This window comes from Astyanax mexicanus, chromosome 16 (genome assembly GCF_023375975.1).
Source record: "Astyanax mexicanus isolate ESR-SI-001 chromosome 16, AstMex3_surface, whole genome shotgun sequence".
NCBI classification, from domain to species: Eukaryota; Metazoa; Chordata; class Actinopteri; order Characiformes; family Acestrorhamphidae; genus Astyanax; species Astyanax mexicanus.
In genome coordinates, this window is record NC_064423.1 from 981,478 (window position 1) to 995,305 (window position 13,828).

At 39.0% G+C, this 13,828-nt stretch overlaps 1 protein-coding gene across 2 annotated transcripts in view; it reads right to left on the reverse strand.

Annotated features, from left to right (window-relative positions):
- Positions 1–6,481: 6,481 nt before the first annotated feature.
- kcnh1b (potassium voltage-gated channel, subfamily H (eag-related), member 1b) overlaps positions 6,482–13,828 on the reverse strand; it is an 82,071-nt gene continuing 74,724 nt past the window's right edge. For both annotated transcript variants that reach the window (XM_022670127.2, XM_049465676.1), the window contains one exon: positions 6,482–9,411. In XM_022670127.2, coding sequence (XP_022525848.2) covers positions 8,563–9,411 — 849 coding nt within the window. In that variant the 3' untranslated portion in view covers positions 6,482–8,562. The remainder of the gene's footprint in view (positions 9,412–13,828) is intronic.

A 13,828-nucleotide genomic window follows, 5' to 3' on the forward strand; every position in this document is an offset into this window, starting at 1 on the left:
ATCAGAGGGCTCCCTGGGCCTGTTTCTATGACATCCGGCATTTTACCAATATAAAACATTTCACCATTTTGACAATGCAGGGAGAGTTCAGCCAAACTGTGATGTACTGTGATATAAAAGAGTAAATTAAGAATTAAGTTTTAACTAAAATGTATGTCATGCTATGTAAGATAAACTGAGGTTTAACATGTAGATTTTTAGATTAGTACTATTTCACTGAGCCATGTCTATTTTATTGTACCAGAAGCTGCAGTATTTCAAATCCCAACCACTAGTATAAGTAACAACATATGGTGGATAAATGTCTTTAAAAGTCTTTATTTCAGAGTGATGTTATTTCTAGGGTTTACTCACTGGTGTGTTTAGGTTGTAGTGCTGTCTCCTCCCTCTAGAGGGAGGCGTGACATTTCTTTAGGCACTAAGATGATTAGGGCATGGTATGGCATAAATATGCTAAAAAAAAAAAGATGCTTTCAGAGGTCATATTTGGCTAGTTAACCTCTTGGTGAGAGATCGCCGACTGGTACATACGCATACTCTACAGACTGAAACCATTTTATCTTCTTTAGCAACAAATCCATGTTTATTTTAGTATCGGATGAGGGTCGGTTTGAGTATGGAGACCTTGTGGTGAAGCAACACATTCCCCCTATTGCTGGTGTAATGATTTGGGGACTCAAAAAGCAAGCATGCATTAATAACAGCTTTAATTTAACTAGCTTTGATAGTATTAACAGTGTTATTAGCAATGTTATCAAATATTGACAGTATTAACAATTTATGTAAAGTTAGTCTTTGGCGTAGTCCCTGTAGTCGGCCCAGGTATGCGCCAGCTGGACCCTAGCAGAACCTGTTGTATGTAGGATGCAGGAGCGCAGCCAACTCCTAGGCAGCCGGCAGGACCAAACTGGAGGAGGTGGGGAGGAAGGAAGAAATGAAACAGCGCCTGCAAGCAGAGAAGGGCGTGTAAGTAAGTGGAGGTTTTATACACAGGTGGAAGCTAGAACTAGTGCTGAAGCTTATAGTTAACCGATATATGCAGGACATCCTGTGGTCACATTTGTTACCTGGCATTTTACAGCAGGATAATTCTCACCCATGTACAGCAAGGGGTTTACAGAAATGGCTGCCAGATTGCATCACCTCCTCAGCCTTTACCAGATTTATCGCTAATCTAGCATTTATGGGACCAGTTGGGATGGCAGCTTCAGCAACCTACGAGTGAAGAGTAGGATTTACAGGCCCAGCTGCAGTAACATCTGTGCTGCTGGATGCCATAAAGAAATCTGTATACCTCAACCATACCATCATTTGGTACCTATAGGCTGTACAGCCTTTCACTTTTACTAACATTTATCACCTACATATAGCATCATTATCATTTACACATATGTACTTTCATTCCATTCCAACAACACCTCTGATGTTATGAATAACATATGGTGGATAAATGTCTTTAAATGTCTTTTAGTAAGTGTTTAGACTGTAGTGTTGTCTCCTCCCTCTAGAGGGAGGTATGACACTACATTAGGCTCTGAGATGCACAGGGCATGGTGGGTGGCAATCTGCAGCACTGACTGGGGCTTACCACTGAGGAGAGTGGAAGGAGGGGAGGGGGAAAGAGCGAGAGACAGGGAGAGGGCGAGAGACTAAAAGAATGGGAGGGGGAGGAGAGAGGCATGGGGGAAGCCTAGCACTGCATTGCAGATCAACAAATAAGAACAGAGGAAGGAGGAGACTGCAGGAGTATCAGGGATAGCCCTCAGTTGGGAATGTGTGAGGATTCTCGGTGGGATTCCCCAAAAACCTTCAGTGTAAAAGGAATCAAGAAAGGAAGTGCTGAATTGCAATGCAATTCAGAAGGAAGATAAAGGTTAGAACAGTAAATGATTAAATACTGTATTTACACTGTGAAGAACAATGTTCTTTGAGCTAAACATACAAAAGTCTTATATGTGTAAATGCAGCATGCTAGATGTCTCAGTATGGTGTTGTAGAGGTTCCTAATGTAGTCCTGTGATAAATTAATTCCATAAAATATTCTTACACTGTTCCTGATGATTTTATGGTAGGGGTGAAGTGTTTGTTTCAATGTCATCCGACACATTTTTAGTCAAGGATAGGTATGGAGATGCAGCTGGCTATTGCATAGTATATATGTCTTTAAGGCAAACTTGTGAGATCTACCGGAGCTACCGGAGCCCTGAGAGGACAATTGGGCTTGCTCTTTCTGGGTAGGTAGATGGCGCTCTCTCCCCACATCACTTCAAAGGGTGATGTCCACAGCACAAGGTGTCTGTGAGCTGATGTTATTAGAACCAAGTCAGAGGTGGAGTCTGACTTCACATGTGTTGGAGGAGGCATGTGCTAGTCTTCACCTTCCTGGTGTTGGGGCATCACTATTGATAGGGGGAGTCCTAATGAGTGGGTTGAGTAAATGCCCGTGTAAATTGGGGGAGAAAATGGGAAAAAAGGTACAGCCACAGGTTGCAGGGCCTCATTAACAGCAGTGGTAGTGTTGGTCTGTGTGCATGCTGTCATGTTTTGTGCAGCCGTCTGCCAGTGGTGCTGGCACTAACAGGATGACTGTTAGGAGTGGAGTGAATCATTGTTTGCTAAATGTCCACAATCGTAGCTGTTGGGCAGCTCTGCATATGTCAGACAATCTGTTGGTTCTCCCAGCCTCGGTTCTAATCTTTGTCACCAACAGCGTGCTATACCATTCCACTTCCCAGAGCCCTACAGTGCAACCCCCTCTTGAATTCTTCCTACTGGAAGAATGGAATTGCCAAAGAATTGCTCTCAAACTCCCCTATGAGGCTCAGTGGGACAACTATATCCACTGCCGGGCCAATAAAACAGTCTCCACCTGGATGTAAGTAAGTAAATGATGTGGGGTTGATGCTGCAGTTGATCTGCAGGTTTAGGTTCAGCAACAGTATGTGCTGAAAGAATGAGGTCAGCTGACTACCTGAATATACTGAATATAGACCAGGTTATTCCATCAATGGATTTATTCTTCCCTTATGAATACGGCCATATTCCAAGATGACAATATCAGGATTCATGGTGCTGGAATTGTGAAAGAGTTCAGGGTTCAGGGAGCATGAGATCATCATTTTCACACATGGATTGAGAGAGAGTTCACCACAGAGTCCAGATCTTAACCTCATTGGGAATCTTTGGGATGTGCTGGATGGAGAAGAGCAGCAGTCAGACTCATCATTAATGCTGCTGCAAGATCTTGGTGAAAAAATAATGCACCATGGATTAAAATAAATCTTGTGACACTGAAGAAGCTTATTGAAACAATGACAGTGAATGTGTGCAGCAATCAAAGATAAAGACGCTCCAACCAAATGTTAGAGTGTGTGACCTTTTTTTTGGTCAGACAGCGTATATAGTTATCAAGTACAGTAATAAAGACCCTCCTTACATAACATGCATGGCTGAGTGTCTAACGGTGCCAAACTACCCACCAATGTTCATTTCTGTCAGTTGATTTTTTTTCTATATGCAGCTATAATTTTAATGCTAAGTGTAAATCTTGGCATAAATGTAACAATTATTTTCATATATTCTGTACTACCGTTCAGCTATACCTGGTTTGAACATAACATACAGATTGTGATCTAATATTTGGCTCATAAACTAAAGTGGAACTAAAATCTTCCGTTTTGCCGCTGCTCTCCACATGCATAACAATACACACTCAGCCATCTCAAACCACAGCTAGCATTTCCTCTTTACTCGAAGGGAAAGCCCTACTTTTCATATTTCTGTATTACCTTGCAATAAAAGGGCCTAATCATAGTAAGCTTCTTTCCCCAGAAAGCTGAAGTAAAACTGAGTGACTGTTAGCCGCAGTCGTTTCACATTAGAGGGCTGAGAAAATTCTGGCTGCTCTATATTCTCACACTTCCTAATCGTACACTTACAGAAATTGCACTGCACTACTTGAGTAAGATTTATTCTTATTGACAAAAAAGAATGCATCCTAAATTGCTGCAAAGAGAGATTGTTGGTGAGAGATTGTTGACTGTGAGACATGCCTCTATGATAAATGCTCTAGAGCAGGGGTGTCCAAACTTTTTTTGTTGGGGCCAGAAGGAGAAATATATTTGAAGTCACGGGCCACAGACTCTATAATAAAACAAATAATGAATTATACCACTTTAAATAATACATTTTCCTGATTACTTTCATTTACACACCATTTTACTTGACTTATCTTTATCTATCTTTGACAGTGTTGTGTAAACTAAGATTTTTCAAATTAATGTTTAATTTCATGATGTCTCTTAATATTACACTCCTTAATTACAGCAACTTTTAGACTCTTTTGCCCTTTCCCCTGAGCACTCTCTCCGCTTTTAGACTCTTTGGCCCGTTTTTCTACCTCGCGGGCCGCTCCAAAAAAGGATACGGGGCGCAAATGGTCCGCGGGCCGTAGTTTGGACATCCCTGCTCTGGACACACCACAACCCTGACCAGAAAGATGCAAATAAGACGATGAATAGATAATTTAATCATTCTTATATTAAATTTAATATTTAACATTGAATATACAGATTATTTAAGTGTCACATATGATTTTAGTTCTAATGTAATTCTAGTTTAATAATGACTGATTAGTTTACCTAGCTAAGAATTCAATTACAGGTGTGTGTGTGTAAGACGAGGCACAGGTGATTAGCATGACAACAACCCTTAGTTTAATCAAATATCTGCCCTCCAATGCTCAGAGGATCAGACTGGCTCTGTGCTCCTAATCAGATTATAGCAGCAATCAGAGTAAACAGAGCTCTTTAATTACCACACTCTCAAACTCCACCGGGAATTACACCAAAACCACAGAGCAGCTAGTGCCAACTCACGCTGGTTTATAGCGACTGTGCGTGCACAACTGTAACACTGTGTACAGACCGCATGCAGAATTACTGGATGACTTTAATGAAATGTTCAGATATTTCCTACATTTTAATGTTTACTTTAACAATTCATGTTTTTCTAAGAACAATATTTTACTATTTGCAGTGGAATAACATTTACAGCCTTATATGACTTTAAGTTTTCCTTCAGAAACCTTTCTTTTGGGTAATCAGTTATGTTCTATACAGTGCTTCTCTGCATGGTCACAGTGTTGTAGGCTAAAAGAGCTAGTTACTATTTTCTTTACTGCAAAGTGTGACTTTAAGCTGGCTATCTATCCAGCTTTTATTGAGAAGTAATTAACTTATCATGCATAAACCACAGTTTCTTTAACATATTCTAATGCAGTTATTTAGAACAGTATATCTTCTAATTTCTTGGCCCAAATGATGATGAAGTTTTTTCTATCAGCCATAAGAAAAAAAACTGCCATAAAAACAGCCCTATACATTATCTTAGCTTGCTTATCTTAGATGGCATTTTACTCTATCTAGATTATCTATATTTATTATTAATATTATTATTAATAATAATATTAATGTGAATGTAAAGTTAATATATATATATATACACTTTTACATAGTAATGATAAATTATATTAAATGCTCATAATTACTGAAGCTTTATTTTATTTATGACTTCCACCACATATTATGACCTCCTGATCCATACATTGAGTTAATTAAAAAAAAATAATAATAAATTGATTGCACAAAATATCTAATATCTAAATGTAATTAGAGGAATTGTATGTAGAATCCAACACCATCAGATGACATGTCTCTCCAAACCATCACTGATTATCAGTAAATTTTACATTTCATTTAAAGTAAATTAAGGGAGCAGAGTCTGGAGGAAGAGTGGAGAGACACACAGTCCAAACTGCTCGAGGTCTAGTGTGAAGTTTCCACCAATCAGTGATGGTTTGGAGAGTCATGTCTGTCATCTGCTGGTGTTGATCCACTGTGTTTTATTATCAAGTCTAAAGTCAGTGCAGTTTTGTTTTCCCACTAAATCTTACAGCACTTCATGCTTCTCTCTGCTGCTGACAACTTTTATAGAGATGCGGATTTCATTTTCCAGCAGGATTTGGCACACTGCCCACACTGCCAAAAGCACCAATTGGTCTTATAATATTGTAATATTCAGAGACACTGATTTTTGGGTTTTCATTGGCTGTAAGCTTCATAATCATCAACAATAAAATAAATTAATGCTTAAAATAGATCACTCTGTGTGTAATACATCTATATAATATACGAGTTTTACATTTTGAACTGAATTTTCATATGCACATGTATATATCTTATTCAGGTTTATCAGTGCTTTTAAGAAAACTGACAAAAGCAGAAACAGATACAGTACGGCTGGATAATAGAAATGAATAATAATAGAATGGTGTAAACTGTTTCTGTAACCCAGTTTTGGATTATAAACTCATCAATATCTTCACCAAACAAACCTGCAAAATCAAGCTGTCATATTTTGTCACTGTGGATATTTCAGTCAGTCATTTAGAGCTCTATTAAATGCAAACATTCTCTGTCCATTTATATAAAAATTATATTTTATTGATAAACTCATTTTCTCATTTTTTCTTCAGTCTGTTCCCCTTTTAAACAATGTTTTTTAAAACACTGATTTCCCAGATCCAGCAGATTTTACCCATGAGATTAAAGTGTTACAGTGTAACAGAAAATAAAATTCCATTCAGGTACATTTTAACCTAAATCATCTCAGACAAAAAAAAACTTACTTTTACTTTAGAACTTTCATTCACAATTGCACAGTCCTGTACAACCATTTTAGTGACGCATGTAAATGACAAACCATCTACAGAGGGACTGTAAGTGCAAAATGTGCATTTTTTTCCACAGATAATTTGTTATAGCTAGACGTTATACATACTAATTCAATTTTTGATAAGACATGTTATAAAAAATAGTTTGGAAATTTGTGTGAATGTACATACAGACATTTAAAAATAAAAACAGCCCATAAAAATCATTGTCTATTTTGGCATATCTACACATTTGCACTAAACATTTTTTTTTTGATAAAGAGAGGTTATGTAACTGGAGAAATGTCTTTTAATTTTGCATTTTTATAAGGAAAATTTACCTAAAATGTATAAAGAAAAAGTAAAATAAAAAGTAACAAGAATGAGGTGTATTACATTAGCTGCAGATGATGTGTTAATGTTTTCCTTAAAAGAAAACATATTTTCTTCAGAAAAATGAACCTAAAAAGACATTTCTTCAGTTTTATTTGTTTAGTTATATATTTCTGTCTCTCAGTATCTGTCTTTTCTGTCACTCATGTATCCATTTAAAGACAAAAGACAAATGATTTTGCAGGCTGTTCTATTTTTTTTTACATGATTGTAGAACATATAAGCATGTTAATGACACACATTATTACAAATTCCATGCTTATTTACTGTTACTAAGCTTTATCTGATCCATGCATAGTTTCATGTATTACACATCCATAGAATGTTCTTCAAAAAGACGATATTCACCATATTCTTTATTCTTACACTTATCTTATTGTTGTCCTTATAAAAGTTAATTCAATGGATGGTAGTTTATTACTTTTGAAATTATGTAAAAATGCATTTGCCATTTGCAATTTATCTGTTTTTATTATCTGGTTATTTTTTGTGTTTAAAAACATTAAAGAGTGAGATTGTCAAAAAAGCAACCAGTTCTCTTAAATCAACAGAGGCACCTTTCACATTGCATTTTTAAGATCTTAACCCTTTCAGACCCTGCATTCATTACATCCATTGTTACACATGACACTAATCAAGACTTGTTGTCCATTAGAATTCACAATCAGCTAATACAAATACAAACTAGCCAATGAAACAGTTTAGCCCCGCCCACTGCACTGGACAAAAACACCTCAAAAACTTTAGGGGATGTCAACATTAGACCCAATGAGGCAAAGTAAGTGTTAATTTTTAATAAGTCATTTTTTAAGGGTCTTCACTTTTTTAAGTATGTTCAGGTATGGTCTAAATCAATAAAAAGGTCAATATCAAACATAGAGGGTCCTATCTTGTTTAAATAGTGACGAAGTTTACAAATTTGTCTACTCCGATAGGTGTGGTGGTCTAGAAGTGTGGAGTGTTATGGTGTATTAAAACCTTCCCAACGGAAAACACAGGTGCACCACTGACTGAATAAAACCCGTCAACAGTCAGACGCCTCTTTCTATTTTGGAATTCAGGTCTGAAAGGGTTAAGTTACTATTGTTTCTTTGCATTTTACTTACGAGGCTATGTAACTAAAAATGATCAAAACAATAAGAGAAAAGTAAAAAAAAATTACAGTAACTGTAAATTCTACGAATGTAATCATCTATGAAAATGTTCTAATGATCCCAATATCCAACCAAACTGAAACATCTAAAGGAAAATTAAAGAAATAAGCGATTGGTATGCTGTTGGTCTCACAGCTTTATTGCAATAAATCTCTAACATGGCCCTCAGTCGTACAGCCGAGGTGGTGTTCAGTTTAAATTCTGAAGAGCTCCCCTTCATAATAGAACTAGATGGTGTTTTATTTCAGAAGCCCATTGGAATCTGTGTCTCTAAAAGCCGTACCCTGTTCAGGGATTGGCTGGTTAAGATGATATGTCGTCTCTTTTGTCTAAATCAGGTGACTGAGGTTTCGATAACCCTGAGGTCTTTCTTGCTTTTAGCAGTTTTAGCATCTCGGCTAGCTGGCTCTCCAGTACAGCCATGCGGTTATTGAGGGAGCAGATGTCTCCTCTCAGCTCCCGCTTCAGCTCCAGGAAGGAAGCCTGGATGCTGTGTTCTGGAATGGGGTAGAAGACCCTCCTCCCCTCTGCCTGCGTGGGGCTCTGGTCCTGAGGGGTCCGGGTGGTCCCTTCCCCCATGTTGTCCAGTCGTAGGTCGCTCTTTGTGATGCCGCTGTCGCAGGAGTCTGTCTTCTTCAGTGGTAGCTCATCCTGGCTCTTAGTCCTGTCTGGCAGGGTTTCCATGGACTCTGCTTTGGAGACTGAACTCCAGGACAGATCTGCTTTTCCTGAGGCTTCCTTAAACCGGCCCCAGCCTTTGCCTTTGGGAGCTTCAGCCAGTTTACTTCCTGTTGAATTACTGCTGGCCCCGATGGCGGCATGAAGTTTGGCCTGATTTGAGGTCCTTGCAGCGGAAGATAGAGAGGAGGAGGAGGCCAGGGGCGTGGCAGGACTCTCAGCGACTGTAACAAGGCTGCTTCCACTGACCTCATGGATCACACTCTTTCTTTCCATAAGAACAGAACCTTTCTCCACGTCCACTTCCCCCTGATTGGCCAGCTCTGCTGCCAACCGGGCCTCCTTCTGCTGACGGAACCGCTGAAAGAGGCGGCGAACAGGATGGTCCGGAGGAAGGTTGAGAGGGGCTTCGTCCTTCCTCTTCAACATCTCCTCTTCCTCCCGCTTCACATCGCTGATCTTTCGGAAGAATATCTGCAGGATGAAAACACAAATTAAAAAGTTCAGCATAATATGTTAATGCTTTTATTATGCGTTACATACAGTTAGGCCCATAAATACTTGGACAGTGACACAATTGTCATGGTTTTGCATGGTCTCTGCAAGCCACCACACTGGATTTGATTTGGATTTCGTTTAAAGCTCCACTAGGTAGGATTGAGATTTTGTGCTCGTGGGCTCCCCCTACAGTTGCAGAGTGTAATAAAAGTTTCAGGCGGATTAGTTTCTCTTTTTTGTTGTCTGGCTTTCACAGACATGTTCGGTCTCTTTCCAGCTTCTGCCAGAGTGTCTGTATGTTAGTTTGTAAAGAATGAACCAGTATTCCTTGTAGAACTGTTAGAACTAAAGGTGGGAAAGCAGGGTGCAGTTCTCGCGAGCGTTGGTCACGGCCGCCTCAGTAAACTTACAGAGTCTTGTTTGAGCTCAGAGGAGCTCCGGCACAGACACGAGAGCACCGCTATTCCTCCTATTACACCTCAATGCAGCGCTGCAGTGAGTTTCAAGCTGTAATTTTACTTCTTTAAAAAGATCAAAAATCAAGGAAATCCTACCTAGTGCTGCTTTAATTAAAAAAAAAAAGAGAAACAGTTGAAGGTTACACTTTCATATTCAATTTAAGGGGCTGAACTGAAATATGCTATACAGCTTTTAGGAAATTAGGAATTGTTCCAGAAAGTCTCTTCATTTGAGGGGCTTATTGGTAATTGGACAAATGATCTCAGAAGCTATTTTATGAGCTGCACAGGCTTTTCCTTCATTATTCCATCATCAGTTAAGCAGGTAAAATGTCTGAGTTGATTACAGGTGTAGCATTTGCATTTGGAAGCTGTTGCTATGAACCCAGAGCAGACTATCATTAGCCTGAAAAAAAGAAGAAATCCATCAGAGAGATAGCAGAAATGTTAGTAGTGGACAGTTCCACAGTTTGGTTCATTCAACAGAAAGGCCAGATTACACCTTACCAAAAAGAAGCAGCCCAGAGCAGTGTTCTTTAGACAGGTGAAACTAAGAACAAATTGCACCAGAATGATGGGAGGAAGACAGCATGGAGAATGCTTGGAACTCCTTGACACAAAGCTCATCACATCCTCTGTAAAACATGGTGATGGTTGGGCGTGCATGGCTTCCAGTGGCTCTGGGTCACTGGTGTTTATTAATGATGTGACAGAAGCTGAAGAATGAATTATAAAGTGTACAGGGATTTATTTATTTGCTCAGATTCAACCAAATGCAGCAATGCTGACTGAACTGTGCTTAACAGCACAGATGGACAGTGACTCAAATATACTGAGAATTCAACCCAGGAGTTTTTTAAGGTAAAGAAGTCAAATATTCCGCATTTTACTCACTTAAGACAAAATTAAAGGTAGAAACACACACAAACCACCAACAACTGAAGACATCTGCAGTAAAGACCTGGAAAAAACATCATAGAGGAAAAGCCAGTGTTTAGTGATGTTTATGGGTTTCAGACTTCAGTCAGTCTTTGTCTGCCATGAATTCTAAAAACAAAAGTATTAAAATGAACATTTAATTTATGGTAAAATTCATTCGTCCAGATACTTTTGAGCTCTGAAATGAGGAAGCTATGCTGAGAGATGGTTGATATAATTTGTTTTTGTTCAATCACTTAATAAAACCTACACTTCAATTGCATTTGTTTTATTTTAAATTCAGTGTGGTGGCATGCTTAGCCCAAATCATGAAGATTGTGTCACTATACAAATATTTTGGGCCTACCTGTACATTGCATTTCATAGTATTTTTAAAAGCACATAATGTGTTTCGTTAATGTACAAAAAATAGATTTGATACAGCAGCTCTTTAGCCATGAGCGTAAGAGAGAGAGAGAGAGAGAGAAAGCGAGAGAGAGACACTGCACTTAAGCATAATAATAAGCAATCTACCTTCTAAACTTGACAGTAAGAGACACTGTGTTATATTACTGAATAAAACAGCTAATGCATCACCAGGCTCTGTAAACTTTGTACCATGATTCATTTACAAGCTAACTGTCGCTAACGCTAACAGACCTAGCATTAGTTTATTTTATTTTCATTTCACTTTCAGCAGATAGAACACATCTCAACACACTTTAATACTGTAGGTACAAAAAGGTCACAGCCCTACCTATTACATAATTTTCATAGTAATAGGATGATATAGATGCAGTAGGCAGTATTACAGTCATCAGACCACACAGCTCTAAATAATTTACTAAGACATGTTGGTGTCATTACTACTCTACTGCCATGATGGCTGCAGAACCACTTTATAGTTGTGTACAGAGAAAGTCACTCCCTCAGATTACATTGAGCTTAAGCTGGATTCCTGCTTATACGCACCACTGACAATGACAAGTCAAGTGCAGATATTGTGAAGGCTAATCATTTCAGAACAACAACAGCAGCAGCTTACTTCAGCAAAAAAAAAAGTGCATACAGTAAAAATCTCTTCTCTACTTTTTATTTTCTGTCCTTGATTGTAACACAGTCTACCAGTCCTGCCTCTGCAAGAAGCCTCAGCAGAAGAACAGTTAGTGGGGGTTTAATCAATTGAGTTTTCATGGCTGACCAGCCACACACAACCCTAAGATCACCATGTCCAATTCTAAGCATAGGAGTGTCAGGCCTTATGCTCAATCCTCATTCATTCCAGCCTGGCAGAGACATCTGATCAGATAGTGTGAGGGTGTACTCTCACTAAGTACGGTTTGGTTAAATCATGCTGGAGCTGAATTCGGCACAACATTGCCATGTTTCCAGCAAGAGTGCACTATGCAGTGGAGCATGTTTATACTTCTGCATGGACGTATCAGCGGCTCTGCATTGCTCTGCAGTTTATACCACGAAGGCAGAAATGTGAGGGTGAAAACACGAGGACCGGTGGACCAATCACAGCTGTGGCTGTAGTTAGATTTCCAAGGATATGCGTGTCAAACTACGGCGTAGGCTGTGGTGTAAGGCAGGGGTATTTAATTAGAAATCAGTATGGTCCAGTTGGAGAAAATTACGTCAGTCCAAGGTCCGGATCGTCGCTATTTTAACTTGTGCTATATCCTGTAAACTATATATATATATATATATATATATATATATATATATATATATATATAAAGCATCCTAGCCTCTCTAGCCAGATTTTGTGTATATTCCTCCCCTGTCGCGCTCGGCGTGTCTTTAGTTTCTGCCTGTCCTCTTTTTTCCGCCCATTCTCAGACTTCCTATCTCTTTATACAGCCGTTTTTCCCGGCCGTGTCCCAATTCACTAGCTGGGGCAGCAGTCTGCATCGATCTGATTGGCTGAAGAGAGCGCTTGTTGGTCTTACAGCACACGTGATTAGTCTGTGAGTTTACTGCGCCGCAAAACACGTCAAGAAAGCTCAGCTGCCGTCAGAATTAAATCCTTCAGTGACCCCTGGTTTAGGGTATGTGGCAACGCATGGGCTATGACGTAAGTTAGACGCAGTAGTATAAATTGACCTTAATACTGCATGTGTACCGTTCAAATCCACCTCTTCAAGTGGTCCCGGTCACGGTTCGAATCGATCACACTCGTCAAGCGAGCCCAGCCACTGGACGGATTTCCTAGTCTGAGTACACCCTAAAACTGACCAACTAATTTAACATTCTGGAGAACTGTTTGTGAAAGTTGTTTCAGAATAGCAGAACACTTGCTCAAAGAGACCGTATGTTTATCAGTGATGAGCATACAGTCGTCTGAATTAGCCTGAGTCAAACCATGAGCCAATCCCATCTAACACCTCTGAAACGATTTGAAATGCCAGCTGTGAGCCAACCCTTATCACCCAAACTCAGTGACTGGCCTCAACACTGCTGCTGTGGTGAAAGGATGCCACGCTTCTAATGCCTTCCTATGAGATAGGAGGCTTAATTTTAATCCATATTCATTTAGAATACATTGTTTAAAAAGTATGTGCCCACTCAGATTGGACATGTACTGTATAATAATCTAGTTTCAGTATTATATTGACAGTTTGCATTTTACATTTTAAAATGAACACATCATACAGATGCAAGTAGCCATTCTTTTTAACTCCTCCCATTGGGTACAGACTAAAGAGTAAAATCCAGTCACACTACATTTACATTTACTCATCCATGGATGGATATGCACCTATAGGGGGAACATGCATATGTACATATACATATAAATGCCTGTTTATCAGCACACCTGTTTACTTCAACTCATAACCATATAGCTCATCTGCATTTTGAACTTTTAGATTGTTTATTGGCTAATTGCACCGTGTACTGCTCTGATCTACAAAAGTATATTATTTTGTATATTTATCTACTTTTCCAGTGTGTTTTTTTCCAGTGTGTGTATTAATTCTACCAGTCAGGTATTAAGGAGCAGTAAAGCCACT